The sequence below is a fragment of the Triturus cristatus genome, chromosome 7 (assembly GCF_964204655.1).
Source record: "Triturus cristatus chromosome 7, aTriCri1.1, whole genome shotgun sequence".
NCBI classification, from domain to species: domain Eukaryota; kingdom Metazoa; phylum Chordata; class Amphibia; order Caudata; family Salamandridae; genus Triturus; species Triturus cristatus.
In genome coordinates, this window is record NC_140590.1 from 1412596658 (window position 1) to 1412616554 (window position 19897).

At 41.5% G+C, this 19897-nt stretch overlaps 1 protein-coding gene across 1 annotated transcript in view; it reads left to right on the forward strand.

Moving 5' to 3' along the window:
- The window catches only part of ATP9A (ATPase phospholipid transporting 9A), a 555816-nt gene that overhangs the window by 506798 nt on the left and 29121 nt on the right, over positions 1-19897 (forward strand). Inside the window, exons 25-27 of the mRNA XM_085619138.1 lie at positions 1307-1415; positions 2592-2649; positions 4613-4816. Coding sequence (XP_085475264.1) covers positions 1307-1415; positions 2592-2649; positions 4613-4816 — 371 coding nt within the window. The remainder of the gene's footprint in view (positions 1-1306; positions 1416-2591; positions 2650-4612; positions 4817-19897) is intronic.

Sequence of the window (19897 nt, forward strand, 5' to 3'; positions counted from 1 at the left end):
CATTGACAATGGCCTACACCAGAGCAAGGTCTCAATTTCTGAATCTACATTTCTTTTGTTCAGCTTTAGGTACAAGTAGATTTTGAGATGCCAACAGGCTTTTATAGGCAATTCTTGTACCATAGGGGTAGGGTTGGGCACATGGTGTCTCTTGAATTCTTCTCGAAGATAACATATAATAAGCAATGAAATAAGCAATCAAAAGGGAGCCGTGACCATTGACGAGTGGTGTTCATTATTATAAGCATATTCACCCAGCCTACCCACCACTTCCTTTTGCTCTAACAAAGTTCATCCTGAGGATGGTAATCACAAGACATTCAGCAGTTCATGGTGCTTGCTGAACAGAAGCTGGATAATTGCAGACCCCTGCCTGAATTAATTGTGCTAGTAACTCTGGCAGTTGAACCTTGTCTTGCTGAATAATAGTGATGAGTAAGGTGGAGTTGTGTAACTCTTTCAGTGGAATATAATGCTCCATTTCACTAAAACGGTTGGTCTCCATAAATATGGTACTTAACTGCTTGCACTTGGGCAAATCAACAAGTCCATAGCTATTGCATCTCACAGTTGCTGTGGAAGGGCAACCATAAAACAGACTATGTACTTTGATAATCTACTTGTGTTCAAGTTACCAACACTACTAGCTTCACAGAGGCGTAGCCATGGTCAGTCAGTGTGGGCCACCAGCGTTGCCTTTGCACTAGTTCTTGTGACTTCCTAAATGTCCTGCTGTGTCACATAATAATGACCTTACTTTCTCCTAAGCATCCCTGGTTGGTACAAAGGTAGCCGACACACTGAACCAATAACCATCTTGAGCGTGTATGTTAAGATCACCCGTTAGCCATTCATATACATTAATAGAATGAGATACACCTCTTATGGAATCCTTTTCTGTTTAGTTATATGTGAGAGTCATGAAGAGGATCATCTTTCCAGTATTCTTGTTAAAAGAACTTTCAGACTTTGACAACCATAGTGTAATTATATTCATGTTCTTGTAAACTTTGTGCAAATGTACCAACCCCTGATACTTTAAGATTAGATTTGGTGTTGGGCATTGTCTGGCACATCTACTCATTCCTTTATTTCAACAATAAAATGGGATTTTCAAAATTCAAATTGAAATGTCACTGTGATAACAATACTGGTAGATGTATATCACAAATTGTAGCATCACGAAGATGGTTGTTCTTTTTCTGTTTTGAAAAGCTGGTGTGGTGTGTTTATTTTTGCACACTTAGTGAACAGTTTCAATACAAGCAATGGCTTATTATTATATAATGCATTTTGCTTTTTCCAGATATTCCACAATCTACACAATGTTTCCAGTGTTCTCCTTAGTCTTGGATAAAGATGTCAAATCAGAGGTAGCCATGCTGTACCCAGAGCTTTACAAAGACCTTCTCAAGGTACAATGTGCATATATATATAGAGAGAGACTGAGCTTATTTGTTTTTATTTTTGCTATAATGTTTTATTGTAGATTAAAAAGCTGCTTCATGTACCGCACTTCAAGCTAGGTAATATTCTGTATAGAAAATGTCTAAACATGTTTCAAAGCACAAGTAAAGCTAAGCTCTTTAGTCACTGAGACTAGCATGGCACTCACTGTACATTAACAGCCAGCCATTGCTTTACTTTGTTGTTTGAGCCACTGATTGTTTGTGTGTTGTGTATTAACTAACACTCTTTCTTGCATGCTTGGAGTTTCTATGCGCAGTGCTTGACTTCGTTTGAACCATTTTATCTTTTCTGCTGACCCTTCTTCATCCTATCCATGAAACTCAGTTCAGTGCAGTATTATAGCACTGTGCTGTTAGCTAGGCTGAAGCTGTTAATGGGGCAGTAATAACTCAGGAGAAGCAATCACAGGGCGGCTCCTCTGTTAAGGGCAGAGCAGAAAAAAGGAAAAATAAAATGATAATAACATTGCTATTATCGTTTTATTTTTCTGAGCTATGGGGCTGTGTTAGAGGGGGCGGGACTGGTGCCACAGTATGGCCGGCCGAACATTCATGCGTACTTAGCATATTCTCCACCGGGTTGTAATACACATCCTGGGTGGAGAACATGCCCAGGCTCCCAGTCCCCATCTGAGCACCAAACCACGGCGCTCAGACGAATCACAACGCTGCTTGGCAGCGTTGTGATTTGCTTAGGGGAGCCTAAGTGTTTCCTGTACTCGTCAGCGAAGCAACGGCAAAGGAGAGACGGAGGTGGCCGCGAGGAGGTGGGTTTTTAAAAATATATCTTGTCCAGGTCTGTTGTGACCTCTTAATGAGTTGAGGGTTTTAAGTTGTTTGTGTTACTTTTGTTCTAATGTCCATTGATTCTTTTTCCATGAAACAAACGTTAGACAGAATGTGACTTCTGATAATTACTCTGACAATTCACCTCTCATGTGATGCTGGCTCTTGGCACTTTTTCCGCTCAAATAAGTCCATACTGTCATTTCTGGTCTTTCAAAATGTACCTGCAGTATTATGAAATACACTTGACAGACATGTTTCACAAAGGTAACTTCAACATCATGTGTAAAAAATAAAAAAGTCCACAACTGATTCTTCTCTATTTATTTTTCCTAGGGCCGGCCTTTGTCTTACAAAACATTTTTAATATGGGTTTTGATAAGCATTTACCAAGGTAAGCATATATTGGGTGATGTAATCAGCGGAATGTTCTGTTATTGGACTATTTGGGGATATATGTTGAGACGAGATAAATTTACAGCTATACATATGACAAAACACACCATGCTTGGTCATTATTTAACAACTGGCAATCATATTCTCAGTTGCGTGGTTGAAGCCCTGGAAAAAAACTAAGTTGAAGCAAGCCTCGGACAGACAATTCTTAATCTGATCCTGCGATCTTTAATTTTATGTTGAATGGCTTCCAACTTTGCATCTGGTTGCCAAAGCTATAACTATCAAAACATTTTATGATTTATCAGTCAAATACCAGTTGTGTACATATTGAGGCTATAGACAAATCAGAGCTGCAAAGCAAAGGGGCACCATACAAAAGAGGGAGGTTACAAAGTAGATGACTTTTGGATTCTAGTGGCTATGGATCTGGAGTGTTTAGTCCTTTTGGCATGTTCAATTTGTGTGGTGAATGTATGTCTCTTGGTTGTTCTTTCTAATGCGTTCAATTGTGTTTATGTTCTGTAACACATAGTGGATAATAAGTCAATAATTACATAATTTCCGAATACAGGGCATGGCTCTGCTCTATAAGATATGTGTGGTTTGTTGGCGTGCTCTTACAATCGATCTGTAAAATGACTGTATTTTACACCTGTACTGATTTTACTTATCAGTTATGTATAGTGCATTGCATCAAATGGTATTCGTGTGCTTCACATTGGTAAAACAAAAGAAGCCTAGCGTGGTGTGAGATGTTCTATCTCACGCAGTCTGTTCAGTGTGGGTGGTGCTTCTTAGAGGCATGTGCTGTTGACGGGCATTTGATAGTGAACTACAAGGCATATTTGTGTTGTATTGGATGCATGTGAGGTGTTCTGTACAGATTCTCATTGCTTTTTGTGTGTGTTAACTTAGTAGCTAATGTTGTTAGAAAAGCAACGTATTTTGTGATTATAAGGCATATCTTTGCTTTTGAGTTAGGAGGGATTCTGTCTAATATGTCGTGACACGTATCTGTTGGGTGGCATTTAGTGGGTGGTACTTTTAGGAGCAATTCAGATTAGACCTGTGTGGCATATACATGCAGTGTTTTATATGTGTTAAATGATTTTCTACTGTGCAAGTTTTGGTTAAAGTCTAGATATTAGATAGTGCTTGAAATATATTTGCTAAATTGTGCTATGCTTAGAATGTGCCACTGCCAGCCATCATAATGATTTAGGGTGGAAGGGATGGTATGCACAATTTAATATTTAATTAGACCATTTTTGGGGACTGAAATGTGTCTGAAGCAGGTGACTGAACAGTACTGCCAATACCTAGGTTGGTGCTAATGGGGTTGACCATTCTGATAAGGCTTTTAGAGGGTTATTTGATTTGCTGTGTTTAAAGAGCACCACTGATTTTTGTTTTTTAGCAAAGTTGCGCATCAGTAATTATTTTGAGTGTCTCTTCGTGTAATGCCTCTAAAAATATATTTTGGAATGGGTGATGCCTTCAAGAAGGAACTTTGTCCCCGAAATTTGCTTCAACTTAGTTGTCAATAAAATATATGGTTATTATATGGTCTCTTTTTTGATTTATATAGTTATTATGTCTAAACATATATAGAGCCGGTATTCAGCATTATAAGAGTCTCCATTACAAGTACTAATAGCCATATTTCAGATGTATATAATAATAATAATAATAGTAATAATAATAATACTGTGATAAAATATTGATCTCAAAGAAGCATACACCATAACAGACATACAATAGCAAAAGTGAACTGAAAAAGAAACCTTAATTCAGTCCATAAATACCAGAACACATATAATGGATTTTTGCAACCTATTGAATTCATCCCAAATATTTTGATACAAACTAATTTCATTGTTAGAAGAGATTGTCACTTTTCATATGTTGTTTTTTAAAGGAAGTATGATACATCAGCTACTGCTTTTTCCCGACTACAGGTAGCATTATCATGTATGGGGCATTGCTGCTCTTCGAGTCTGAGTTTTTCCACATTGTCGCCATTTCTTTTACGTCCCTGATTCTCACTGAGCTGTTGATGGTGGCCCTAACCATACAGACATGGCACTGGCTTATGATTGTGGCCGAGCTGCTGAGCCTCTCCTGCTACATCGCCTCCCTTGTGTTCCTACATGAGTACATTGGTAAGGAACCTGCCTCCTCTTTTTTTCAAAGACTGTCAACTTCCAGGAGTGTGATTTATTTTACTGGCCTTGTGCTGTTGAGATATCTTTCTAAGGTGCCCAGCCTAATTTTTTAATTATAAATTTAAAGCTTGCTCTCCACTGATCCTTTTGGAGATGTTGTTATATGACAGAGTATAATATTGTTAATTTAAGATCAGTGCTTAATTTGTCCCAGTTCAGGAAAATAAGTGCCACTGCCCACCACCTGCAACGACTGGCACAACTTAAGCACTTCACATACCCATTGTCTACAGCACCTTTAAAGTTTCTGGTTTGTTTTAAACTGTTGTTCCAAAGTCACATTAGTTAAATTGAGGTAAGAGATTATGTATCTTTGGAGTAGGAGGAATTTGAACAGTTGCGAAAATATAGGAATTTAATGGAAAAGGATCTGAAAGTTGGATTTCATGTGACTTTAAATTTTTTTAATATATCAAAATATATTCCCAGGGAAAAAGGACAACAGATACTCTTAAAAATAACCTCCATTTGCCCTTTGCGGTTTACTTCTGTGGTGCTGCAGTCATGGCCTGCTTTAGCCGGTTGACACAGCTGATGCTTTTTAAGTGTAAGCATATTATTTGATGTCAGAGACTACCAGAGCAGCAGTCTGATCAATTCCTTCTTGATCTTTCCATACCGAAATCCATGCTTTCCTGCTCTACCCTTGTTTGACTGTCAGTATGATTAGTTTCAAAAGAACATTTATTAGTAGAAATTAAGACACAAGTATATAATACAGTATAATAGATATTCTTACAGTTGCGATTATGAAACTAAAAGGAATATCTGGGGAAAAGTATGGGTTGTACATGGTTTGAGAAGAGGAAAGTCTATGTAAAATGGCCAGTGATTTAATACAATGTGTAAAAAAACAAAATTGCAATACTAAGCATATTCAAACAATTATATATCTATAAAGGGAAAGGCAAGGAGGTTGTGAAACTTCCTGTTGGATAGGGGTGCATTTAAAAGAGCGTTCTGCACTATCATCATGAAACATGGTTACAGGTGACCATAAAGTTAAATGTTTCAAGCAAGAGATATAGGGTAAACATATGATGTATCTACTCTATGATTATGACAAACTGCTCACCACCAAGCTTAAAAAGATAATTTGGTTATATCCCTCCAATTTTTGGTAATCTGCTGAAAAGCAACTGCTTTTAATAAGTCTAGAATCCACACATTACATTAACATGTGATCCAGTCTTAAGATAAACTTCCTAAAAATATGTTCGCGATGGAAAAGGGAACTGCTGAATGAAAAATTAAGTTAATCTGAATCCAAATACTTTTCCACAAACTATGAACAGAAGGACAAGTAAAAAAATAGATGTTTTAAATCAGCATGTTCTGAGGAGCAGGTCCAGCAAGTATCAGGGGGATCAATTTGTATTTTGTGTAGAACCATAGGGGAGAGGAGAAGCCTATTATAAATTTAAAAAAAAGAGTGCTTGGGTGATATTTTCCACTCTAGAGGATTTCCTCATTTTGGCCCATATTCTATTCCATAATAGGATACACCGTTCCACTTCTAAATCCTGTTCCAATTCTGCCTTAGTTTTCCCGCTATCATTTCTAGACAGAAGTAAATGAGAGTAAATAATGGATGCTTTGGGGTGAGTGAGAAGAAGGGCATGTACTCACGTAACAACAGAAGATGCAGAAGGGAGAGTCAAATGAAATTGAGCATATGTGGAGCAAAGAGCTGGTTGTAAAGGCGTATATTTAGTCTGATAAGAGGAGGGAGGGGCAAAAAGAAGACTGGCTTGTGTAAAAAGTATAACATCCTTCTGTTCAAAAAGTTGACACACCCAGATTAGACCTTTTTTTCTCCAGGCTCTCCAATAAAAGTGTTTACTACGACTCAATATGAATTTATTATGCCAAATCGTGGAATTAAGAAAGGTTTCAGAATCTGTGAGGTATAGGGCGACATAGACTCCAATAATGTGCATGAATAATTAAAAACAGGAGTAGAGAGAGTTTGTGGTTTGTAGGTAAAAGATAAGTATTGTTGAAAAGAAAAATGACGAAGATAAGATTGTTCAAGCTCAACCCATAATGGACAATCCAATAAAGAGACAGAAATCCACAGAGAAGACTGATGTAACAAAAACGCCTTATGATATTTGGGAAAATCAGGAAAATTTACTCCACCCTCTAATTCTGGACGTGTTATCTTAAAGATCGACATACTGGGCTTTTTGTTATTCCACAAAAAACAAAAGGAGTATAGAGTAAAACATTTTTTTATGATTTAAAAGGAATAGGTACTGGAATGTTGGAAATAGTATAAAGTATGATGGGAGTTAACATCCTTTTAATGGTGTCATGGCAACCCCACCAAGAGAGGTATAAGGGATGCCATTTACTAGTTAACGTGGACATTTTCTGTATACATTTTTCTGTACTCATGGAAATTGAGGTTTTAATAGATTGGGTGAAATATAATCCTAAATATTTCATGTGTTTGAGGAGTCCATACAACATTTGGTATAGTAAAATCTTCTTTAATACTAAATTTGGTCAAAGGTAATATCTCATCGGTGCATCAGAACCCTAAGTAACCATGTTGAATTCCAAACGTGAATAAGCACTGAAGATGACTTTAACGTTTGTATTTATTTTGTCACGTTTGCTGTACATTCAAAGACAGAGGTCAAATGTCAGTCTAATCTCCTGACAAATTGCTGCTTATTCTTTTAACACGTAGACAGTTTTTTTCTCTTTCTATTACTGCAAAGTATCAGGATTGTATACCGTATCATTACGATGTCGGTTGGAAAGCATTCCGACCAACTCGGTTTCAGAATGTTTTCCAACCGAATCGGATTCGGGGAGTCCGACCGACCAATTACGATGTGTCTGCACACCGTTCGGTCGGACTTCCATTGAGTTCAATGGGAGCCTGTATTCCGAAAGACAACACAGGCTCCCTGTGAAAAACGGGGTAGTTGTCGAAAATGGTGCACACTGTGGCGGACACCCCTTGGTGCCTGCCACACCGTGCATGGTTGGAATGAGGGGACCTATAGGTACCCCCATGGGCTCCAACCGGAGGCCACCGGGTGAAGGGGGGTCTGCTACGGGCACCAAAATTCTTATTCCGACAGTCGAACCTTTTCGGACAGACCGATTTGGAAAGGCTGTCCAAATCCAACATCGTAATTGCTTGGTCGGAAACGACGTCCGTAGAAACGCACAAGTCCACTCCAACTGACTCGGATGAGTCAAGACCGAGTCGGACAGTCCACACTGTTTCCAACCATTGTAATCAGTCAGTCGGAAATGTTTCCGAGTCGGTCCGAAACTAGGCTTCCAACATGGATTCGGACAAACGGAATGCTGTTCAGAGCCTCTCCGACCAACATCGTAATCGGCCCCTACGTTTTTTTTCCCTAATTCTGAAGTATGATGGAAACAAAAATGTAAATAGGATCAAAACAAATCAATACACTTGGTGATGCGCAAATACTCTATTTCCACATATTACCATTCGTACATTTTATAGATTTATCAGTAAAACTTAATGTTTGTGCAAAGTTAGTGGTCATTTCAAAGGAAAAGGTGCTGCCTTTAAATGGCAATGGCTACCGCACCATGCTTTAGTAATATATTTGTGACTTGTGACAGTATGCACCTATATGCCACACCAGCTACATACTACACCGGTACTACTCTCCTGCAGAACGGGAGGGGCTTGTTTACAAGATGCTTGTTATTTTTTCAAAATCCCTATGACTTCCGTGATACAACATTGATTAGCAGTGCCCCCACTCTGAAAATTCTTCCAGCACCCCTGTACGATATAGAAAGCTTCCCTTCAAACGAATAAAATCTGACGATTTAAAAATCGTTTATTTATCTTGTGCACCTTCCTCATTTCCGGTTTCAAGGTCTCACTCGCTAACATCAATACAGCATTTCCTGAAATTCACAACAGGTTCTGCGAACAATAACTTTTTTGTCAGCTGAAAGTTTGCTGTGTCCAGGTCTGAAAGAAGTATTAATTTTGAGGTTTGCTTAACAGCACTGTGTATTTAGAAAACCATATTTGAAACGATATCAGTCCTTCGAAAACCGTCACATGTTAATATTACTTGAAAAGAACAGCAGTGAGTACTGGGCCTCCTTTTTGGGCATTCACTTTTGTTCTATCCTGAGCTTAGAATGTGAAGTTAAGTGTTTCTTGAAGCCAACGGTGCTTCTTTAAGCATGCTCCTAATAAGGACAGGAAGTGATCATAGGTCATGACCTGGATCTGAACTCATCACAGAATCTGCTAGGCTTTGAATATATCTATTTTAATGTAATTAAACTGTACAAAGTAATCTTGTTCAGCTCCTGTATTTCAAGCCTCATATTTAAATGGGGTATCTATACCAGGAATGCTAGATTACCAACATTAAGCCATTCTTTTTGTATATTTACTCCTGCAACACCCAGTTGTGCATGAACCCGGAAAGCGATTCCAGAGAATCTATCCTGGATGAGATTTGCTTGGCCCTAAACCGGATCAAAACTGAAACTCGTCTGTGAGTTCTGTCTTATCAACTCCCTTTCCGCTCACCTGCTGGCATGGATGCACAGTGAACCCTAGATCCATGTAAATCCATCAGTAATCTCTGAGCCACTTTAAACCACCGTCCCATTTAGTACTTGAATCAGCCAGGTCTTCAAAATTACAACTATCTTGTCTGACCTACTCAAACCATTACCAACCCCGCCTCCAGCAAAAAACTCTCACTCATCAGGGTAATAGTCATCCTCCATCTGGTCTACAACATCTTTGTGTGTGCCAACTCTTTTCATAAGCCACTAAAAGAAGCAATTCATTGAAATTCATGTGGCCGGGCTCATTTATAATCTCCTGCCATAGGAACCATATCCAGCAAAGTCAAGAAAGGCCTCCATTGACTTCTGACAGTCAGTTCATGGTGCTCAGTACCACACATAAGGCAATCCAAAAATAGGACTTTTCCCATTTTAGGTATTGAGTTCATCTGTACCACTCGGCCTTGGTGGCCTTTTCCAAGAAGGCTAACCTTGTGTGTAAGTTCAAGAAAGCCAATTCCAATGGAACAATACTCACTTTTCCTGGACTCCAAGTATAAAAGCCAGTTTGAAAATATTCTCTCCTATAGGTAGACGTAGTAGACCCAGCGCTTCAAAATACAATTTCAAACTGACGTTGCTACCCTGAGATTGTATCCAGATCTCTTTCCCATCCCACGCCCGATTTCGTCCTCTATCAAGGTTCAAGCATGCTCTTAAGCAGCTTTCACGTATTAACCTTTTATGTATTACATCACTGGGACAAGTGTCATTTTCTGACCAGAAACCAGGAGGGGGCCAGTACCAGCCATATTGACCATTAATAATACTAAACAAGTTTTATTTGCCATAAGGCGGTCATGGCCTTGGGATCTTCCGAGCTACCCAGAATGGATCAAAAACAAAATGTTTAAAAACTTAGTTTGCATCCCAGAGCTGTCTTTATATAAGGATAAGGATTGCTGCACCAGCCAGCACAGCAGTGGGGCGCATTGCTTGGTTTCTTGAGTGTGTAATTAAGAAGATGAGAGGAAAAACACAAAGCACAAGTGGAATTCCCTGAAGTGTGCTGAGAGGGTGCCCTGGTAAATGCTGAAGAAAATGGAAAAAAGATGGATGCCGGGGTAAAGTGATAGTGGTGGAGAGATTTAGAGGATCCTAAGAGCTGGATATACTTTTGATCATTTTGGGCAGATTACATCTTCCGAATTCTTGGCTCTACTGGTGACTTCTGCTTTGGGGAATTTATTGAAGCATGGTATCAAAGAGTACTAGCGTCCATATTACTACTCAGGGGTCAGTGGTCTTGTGTGTCCTCTTTTTGTACCCCTGGGGCACTTTCATATTACTGAAGGGGACTGAGATAATTGTGCGGCCCCTTTTATGAGACAGTTTGCACTGATGCACTTTTAGAGTCTGCGCAATCCTAAGAGACAATTCTCTTATATGCATGGGTATGTGGCCCCATGCATATGAGTAAACACTTTGCCTCTGTGCCTGAGCCATATTGGAGATGTGGTTACAGACGCATTAGGCCATCAGAATTAAGGGGATGCACAGTCAGTGCTTTCCCAAGGGTACTCTTCGGCAGGGGAAAATGGAGGCCCACACGGACCGTACAGAGATCCCCTTTTTTCAAAAGCAGGTTGTGTTGCCTCCTGCACAGTGAAAGTCAGACCATCAATTCAGATCTGCTGGTGTAACTTTCATCACTGCGCTGTTCCATCACAGGCACGCGTTCACGGCTGCACTGGGGGCTGCTCATTCCTTATGATATGGTGCAGTGACCCAGTCTGAACCTGGTGCATGCAATTAAAGCACCCACCATCTCTAATAGAGGCCTAGGACATCTATGAGAATGAGCACTGGTGGACAACCTTCATTAATGGCCTCCGAGAGATGCTTGTGAGCATTTATGACAATGGTATAGAAGGAGCAAGGGGAAAGTGGCACTCAAAATCATGTCACAGTTGTTTGAAAACTCGTGTCATGCTTTTAGTGACAAACCTGAGCTTCTAAAGAGGATGGAACATGCAGTTCCGGATTACCAAATAGGCAAAGTAGACACCAGCCTAAGGGCCTCACTCCCAATAGGAGCCCACGACAACATTTAAGCTTGCTTATATATTGTTTACAAAAGATAGAAAAAAACAAATCAACTCAAAGAAACGTAAACTTTATATTAATGACTGTATAGAAAAAATACTGTAATAATGTGATGTACCCGTTACCAACTAAAAGTACATAAACCAGAGACATCAGATTGACATAAGTTTCTCTGTTAAAAGCTCATCTTCTGGCAGCTGTCAGTTTGTAAACAAAATCCGCTGCATAGGGTATTAGGAGATAATTTGGAAGGGGGGCCCCAAAATTTATACGACCTAGGAGGCCCCTAGGGTTTAATCCGGCACTTAGAACATGGAAGGATAGTCTTCTTTACAGTCAGTGCTGAATGCATATTTCAATGATCCAGAAAGAAACTCTGCACAAATGATTTGTTCCATTAGATTCAATTGTGTAATTGATCATCTCCAAGTTTAACAATATTCCTGCTCCATGACTGTGCCTGCTCTTTTACTCTCACCACTTTACTTTCCGTCAGTTGTCCGTTTTGAGACTTCTCCTTGCAGTCTTTGACTGCATTCTGAACAACTTGTTGCCAGCCCTTCATAGAACATTGTAATGAATGTGCTAGCATAGTTGTGTTTACAAGATCATTGTGGACTGTGGCATCAGCCTAAAAGAAAATGTCACCTGGGTCTGAGGTTCGCTTGAAAAAAAGCTTTCTCAGTGTCTCTTTTAAGTCATCCTTGCAGTGAGTACAGCAGTTTATGGATTCCAAGATACAAATCCACCAATGGGATTAATCCTTGGTGCAATCAATTTCCATTTAAAACATAAGCACAGGACGTTATCTAGCCACAAACTTTATGCGCAGGAGGCACCCGAGAATTGAGACTGACAGGAGCCCCATTTTGTAAATCTGGAGACTTGTGTCAAAAGAAGGATCAGCAAACCAAGCAAAGAAGTCAAGAAGCAGGTGAACGCTCCTAACCCCAACATGACATACAGTTGTATTGAGAAAAAATAAAAAGGATGTGGTGACATGTTCTCTGCTGAATCTTTTGGGCGATGATAATAGGTGGTAGGAACAGCCAGCGTGAATGTTGAGGTGTAGAATCGTCGTGATTGAATTTGTTTTTCCAAATTAGAGAATCTTTCTCCATTGACTATGCAAAACCGATTTCCAGGAGGTGTCTCTTATCATCTTGGAGGAATGGAGGCTGTTGGTTCTAGAAGCACTGCTGAACAGATTTACCTCTTATCAAGAAAAGGCGTTTCCCTAAGTTCACACTATGTTCTTTTTCTGTAGAAGAGAAAAAGATTCTTATAGAAGTTAAAATTTAAATATTGTATTTTTGACCCCTTTATTACACCTTCATTACTCCCCCCATAGCTCCTGTGGACAGATTGGCGCAAAACTTGCCATGCCAAACCTAAACTGGATAAACATTTTTTAGAAAGTGTTGTGTATATTCGTCAAACGGGGCCAAAATGAAACTGTATATAACATTGGCGGTCGGCAATCTATAGCTCAGGTTAGGTCCAGGTTGCCTTTGGAAGAACATTTTGTGTTTTGCGAATAGCTTTGGTGCCATTGGATGAATCTGCATGAAATTGTCAAAAAGAAAAGTTCATTCACCTCAGCAGGGTTTGCACCACTTCATCAAGCAAGATCCAAGAAAAGATCGGTAGGAGTCCTGTTAGACCTGGCACCATTGGCGTGGGTCACCCTTCCATTTTTGTCTGTGCCTCAATGTGTTTTGTGTTGGTGTTAGCTGCTCAGGGCACTGTGCCACTGCCATCCAGTGCCACAGTGCAAGTGCTCCCTATGGTAAAATGTATTATGTGAATTGACTTCCACGTTTGGCTTATTTGGTTTACTATCAGTCCCTAGTAGAGTGCACCAGGGGTGCCAAGGGCTTGTATATCCAAATGCTGCTAGTGGGCTTGCAGCACTGGTTGTGCCACCCACCGAAGCAGCGGGGTAAAATGTGTCTAGGGTCTGCCACTGCAGGACCTGCGCGCGGTCTGGTACCGTCGCGCTGACTGAGCAAGTGTCCCCACTTACCAGTCCCTAAACCTTCCCTTAACTACACGTTAGTCACCCCTCTGGTAGGCCTAAGCACAGGGTGCATTGTAGGTATAAGGTAGGGCATGTCCTGATGTGTGTGGCATGTCTTAGTAGTGAATTACAGCCATTTTCGTTTTTCACTATTGAAGGCTACCTGCTCTCCATAGGCCAGAATGGGCTGCTGGGATCGCTACACGCTGTGACCCCAGTGGACTCAGAGAGCATGGTAGAACGTCATGTTTAGTATGCCTGAACTCGGGATAATAAAATACATCTTTTAGTAAAGGTTATTTTAATATCCTGGGTTTGCAAATGCTACTTTTAGAAAGTTAGCCTTTGCGTGCCTGACCATCTCAGTCCGCCTCTGCTGTGTGTGTGTGTTCTGCCTAGCAACAGTACAGGAGCAGGGCTGGGGGATTCCAGGAGACAGGTCGGCTGCCAGGTGGTGGGTAGAGAGATTACACCAGGATGGGTGGGAGGAGTGCACCCTGACTCTTGAATAGACCTGTGCTCTGCCACCACAAAGCCGGCGCCGCCCCCTGTGGAGCGGCTGATGTCTCTGCCCTGCTGCTGAAAGGAACAAGCCGAGTCACCACAACAGAGTGCTCCAAAACTGGACTGAGCCAGGCCCAGGCCCCCTGGCGCTAAAGAACAAAAGAATCCCTGTATAAAAGTAGGAGCCTGGCTCCTAAGAAATCAGATCCAGATTGAACCACGAAGGAACTCTGCCAGACTAGAAGGACCTGGAAGAAGCTGAAGGAGGAGTAACTTTCCCTGACCTGAGGGACTGGCCTGCAGTAGGTGCCTTGCTGAGGAAGGAGAGGAAAAAGACTTTTGCACTTTGTTCTTCAACTATCTCCAAGGGCTTGGAAGAAGAGCTTGCCCCCTGAATTGAACCCCAGGACCAGTAGGTTCACCGTGTCTCCGCTCGTCTGAGAATTCGAGCCGTGTGCTTTCTCCCGCCGGAGTGCCCTGCGCACCTTCGCATCCCTCCTAGGGCCGTGACACCCAGAAGCCTGGCCGCCTCCACTCGCCGAGAGCCCCGCTCTACCTGAGTCGCTCTGGACCCATCGAGTCTGGCCGTCCCGCTTCCCTGTCACCTGCCTGCTACTGGAGCGTGCCTGGTGCCCTCTCGCCCTCCCGCCGGATTTCTAACTGGGAAGTGAACTCAAGCCTCGGACGGCCGCCCGTACGTCGTAACGTATCCGGCCGCCCCACTTCACCTCCCAGCCTGAGTCTGACCGTGCCGCCCTCCGCAGTGACCCCCCGCACAGTCCGTGCCGGAGGCGCCCGCTGAATTCTTGATCCGGAAGACCCACGAGGTGCAGAACCTGCATCTCCCCCGAAGACTCGTCCAAGCACATCGCACGTTCCCAGGTACAGTGAACTCTCTATCGGACTCGGGGTCCGCAACGTTCTGATTTCCCCGTATCACTGTACCCCGGGTGCACTGCGCATCATCGTGACTGGACCGACTCAACCGAGCCCTGTGAAGCGCTCGTGATCAAATAAGTTACCAAAGAAAAGAACAGTGCCTAATTATCATCTTGTGGCTTCCATTTCGCATCCGTTATTGATGGTCTGCTACATGCCTGCGTAACAAAGAATCTTTTATATAAAGCATCCGTATTTTTGATACACCTTACGCCTGGTGTCCATTTGTGGGGGATCATTGTGGTTTACTGTGTGTGATCATAAAGGCTTAACTGACTAGCGCCCTGAAGTTTAGCCCTGACTGCTCGCGCCACACTACCTATAGGGTGAGCAGGGGTTGTTCTGAAGGGGTAATTCCCTCGCCCGGAATAGTAGAAGGGACCACTGCTTGTCACAAGTGCTCACCTGTGCCAACCAGAGGTTCCCCATTCTAACAAGTCCCATATTTATTTCTAATTTTAATTCCGATAGGAAACTTTGCTCTCCAATACAGAAAAAAATGGGTGAACATAATTGCACCAAATTCGGCAAAATGTTAGGAATTTACTCAGAAAGTGTGCATTTTGTGAACAGAAATGTATGTTTAAAGATATTCTCTGGGTGATCATGAAGGTGTTAAAAAGCTAAGTTGGTTGGCCCCCACAGGAGACAGCAGGAGCCCCACACTACAGAATTAAAAAAAAAAAATAGGGCCCTTTGATTTACTGAAGGAGGGTTTTCCTCCCATCAGGCTTTTCGATACAGTCCCATGGTGATGACCAATCTGATTGGCTGCCTTCAATCCTGGGAAAATCCTGCAGCCGCCATTACAGGACTCGGTCATCATCTCGAAGAAATGTAAAAAAATAAGTTATCAGGAGCAAGTTAGGTACACCGTCACACCCTGATACTTGTGTGGGGGCAGGGTGGGAGAGACCGAGGAACCCTCCACTCAGGGTGTTTGCTGCAATTTGGGTGGAGTAGTATTGGGGGGCTCCCAAGGAGAACTGCATAGGAATTTGGTTCAATTAGAGTTGTGTGCGGTGCAAAGAGGTAGGGAAAACCACCCTATTCCCTAATACGGGGTCAAAGACCACATACAAAGTAAACAATAGTCCCCTGCACACGCTAAGCATGTACATACAGTTAACAGTAATATAAAACAACAGTTGTCTTCTTTAGTTCCGTAGTTTATTTGTTTTTATTTTCCTTTCTTCTGTGGACGGTATCTCTAAACAGCCCAATCAATTTCTTGCAATCTTAGCCAACACATGTTTCGTCGCATTATAGGGAATGAACCCGCAACTTCAGGGCAGAATATATATATACAAATACAAAGGTTGTGGTATGTATAATTACAGTCCGTATGTGTGCATACCCTAGTGAATCAGTATCAGAAGATAAGACAAATACAAAGCTCATTGTGTATTCGTGGAAATCCATGCGTGCATTGTTGAGACGGTTACAGCAATAGGATGCATGGACATTAATGGATTGAAAACAAATTATAATCAGCTTTAAATCTTTTTTGACCAACTCCTGGGAAAACAGATTTTTTTTTCTTTGTGTTAGAATTTTAGCCAATAGCGTTGCTAGAGATAAAAGAGAGAAAGGAACAATTTGCCCTCATGTTGCCAAGGCTGTGATTAAAAAGTACGTGCTGCCCTCATGTTGCCAAGGCTATGATTAAATGGTAAGTGCATGTAAGGTGCTCTCCTATGTCATGGTAAAGAGTGAAGGAAATAAACAAATTACAATACCTATTGAATTGTCATATATATCCCTGCAAACAAGAGAGAATGAAAATACGTCCCGGTATGAATAGAGTTAGCTCGAGAATCTGTCGTAGATACGGTATATGTTACCAGGGTCTAGCATACCTTAGTTTCAGTGATATTTCGGACCAGAAAGTCATCAAGTTCCCTCTTCATTTCTAATTTAATTGTTAACGCTTGTTGTGCCATCCAAGTGTACGCCTCCAAATATGAGGAGCTTTAATTTGATGCCCGATCCTTAAGAAACAAAAAGCGAGAGGATATTATAATGCACAGCCATAGTCTCTGTACTAGAAAGCTTTTTCCTGAAATATCGCCTCCATAGAATCCTGTAGTTGAGGAAATAGACAGCTTACCCGCAAGATACTCTGCCACAAGAAACAATCCCACAGTCCGTGAGTACATCGAGTGTGGTTTAGGCACAACCGGATGTCCTTATCGGAGCACCAGACTGCCGAAACAGAAGGTACACGTCAAGGAATGTACAAATGGTTGCTGGCAGGGTCCCGCTATTTTGGAACAGCACGGCTGCGTAGCTAGTCTAATCAAACATTCTACACATTAGTCTTGTCAGTCATGTCTTTGATAACCGAATTGAAGCGTAGTGTTTAAAAACTATCGTCAAGTACAGTTTTTCGTCAATGGACAAAAGGAGCATTATAAAGTAAAGTGATTACGTATCACCGTAAAATTGTATACGTCCTGAGATCCGAATATGCGTGCTTTGTAGTGTCCCGAATCACTATCCAGCTGTTGGCAACAGAATGATAATTAAAAGAATAGAGTAGGTATGGGAGTATAGAATATGTCCCATCACCATCAAATGGTGTTGCAGGCCGAGTCCGCAACCATGAGATTTGCTATATTATGAGGTTCAGTATCCAAATGTAGGATAAGCATACGGTAGAGAGCAAGCATTTATGCGAAACAACAGGCAGGAAAGTATGAACATTGTGACCGACAGAACGTCATAAAATCTCGGAGTAAAAGATTAAAGAATACTTAACATAGCTGATAAGCAAACATTGCTGCAAACCAACAGGCAGGAAAATACAAACATTGTAATACGCAGAACCTGCAAATATTTTGCAGTAAGAAATTAGAAAATACTTGGCATAACGGAAAAGTCAGTATTTGAACTATTCAAAACATATACATGTAATCAGTAGCAAGTCTTTTCTATCTATGAATATGGGTAGTACACATAGAGGTATATCTACTATAGATAATTGTCCCTATCTCATACATTACACTGCCAATGTCATCAATTAAATGCTTGATGTGTGTAGAGGGTACATGCCCCCACATATCATGTTCATGTGTCTCTATTATTGTGGTCACTCTGTGGCTCATTGTTATGTGGACCTCATTTCATGTGAGGCTACAAATTGAGTATGAGACACTGTTCCAAGACCGAAGAACGTTTACATCATATAAGGATCTGTTATTTTGTGCAGTTGTAACAAACTTAGAGCTTGATCTGGCTGACATGTCCAGCATGAACATGAGAGATGTACAGTCCAATGCATTGGGAAAGGATAGTGAATTCATTTGTGTGGCATTCATTTAGACCTAGTCAAGCGTCAGCCCCTCCAATGATGATAGTCTGTGGGAAATTGTATTGTGTCCGTCTCTAAGGAAATATTGTAATTTGTGATCTTTGTTAAGACCCAGTTCAACACTTCTTAATCTCATGATCCATAGTGCTTCCCTCCTTCTGAGTGTCAATTCTCTATTGCCTCCTCTGTAGTCTCTTGGTGCAAAATCGAAGCCATAAAAGTTAAATGCTCTTTGAGTGTCTTGTGCGGCACATTTGGATATATGCGTGGCTATCCGATATCCGGTATTCTCCTGCTTTACAGCCCTCATATGTTCACCAATCCTGTCCTTCAGACCTCTGATGGTACTGCCAGTACACCTCTGTTTGCATTAAATGGCAAAGACCACATACTTGGTGTAGCAGGTGATGTTGGCCTCAATCTTATATGTCTTGTTATTGGTTCCAGTGAATTGTTTCTTTTTAGCCAAGGCCCATCTGCACCTAGTGCAGTGGCCATATTTGAAAAAAAACAAAGTGTGTGATATGATCCAATGCCCCTGTCTCTCCCTTCTTGGGTTAACTTGGACTCAAAATGTTTCTCTAACATCTGTCCCTATGGTATGTTATTACTGGCCCGGATGATGTAAAATCCTGAAGTGACTTGTCTGCAATGAGTATGTGCCAGTTTTTTTTTCATGCTGCGTGTAAGAGTCTGAGCAAGTGTGTTGTAGTCAGTGACTAGGCGGACAATCTCTGTGCTGCCTTTCTTGGGCTTGTCCTTAAGAGTATTTGACCTGCTGGCCTTGGCGATTCTATTGAGAGCGTTGTTGACTGTGCTATTACTATATCCTCTGCGTTTGACTCTAGATACCATACCCTGTAGGCACTCTCTAAAATCTGGTTCTGTACTGCAGTTACATCTGGCGTGCATAAATTCACCAAAGGGACTGGCATTGATCTGATGTCTGGGGTGTGCACACGACGCATGTAAGGTGGCATTGCATGCTGTGAGTTTCCGAAATAGGGAGCAGAATTTAAAATGCCATGTGTACTGCGTTACTCCGGTGGGAACCACTGCTTATGCTTCACTCCATGCTACTGTGGGTAAGCTTGTATGACACCACAGAACAATAGGGGTAAATCTTGGATGACGGTACCACAAGAGTATTATGGTATCTGTGAAATAATTTTAAACAAGTAGGTTGGGTGTATGTGGGGTGATGGCTATCCCACGGGTTGACTGCAGGGGTTGAGCAAAGTCCAGACTCTGCAGCCAATTTTCTGCTGCACACTGTGGAAACATCTTTTCCTGGGCACGCTGGATTTGGTGCATGGGGCAAGGTGGTATTCCTTTAGAAAGACTTGTAGTTGAACAGTGGATTTGATTTTCCCTTCCTTCCTTGGAATTGTAAAATCACCAAGCAATAGAGAGGGCATCTGGCCATTCATAAATTCTGTAAGCTCATTGGTGGAGGTATTAGAGTTTCCTGGAGAATGATAAATAAGGCTCATCTTTCAAGGTCTGTCTTTGTTATAGAGTAAGTTGATAGTGAGGCATCAGGGAAATGATTGTGTTTTGATGTTATTGCACTTCAGATGATGGAGGCCACTCCCCC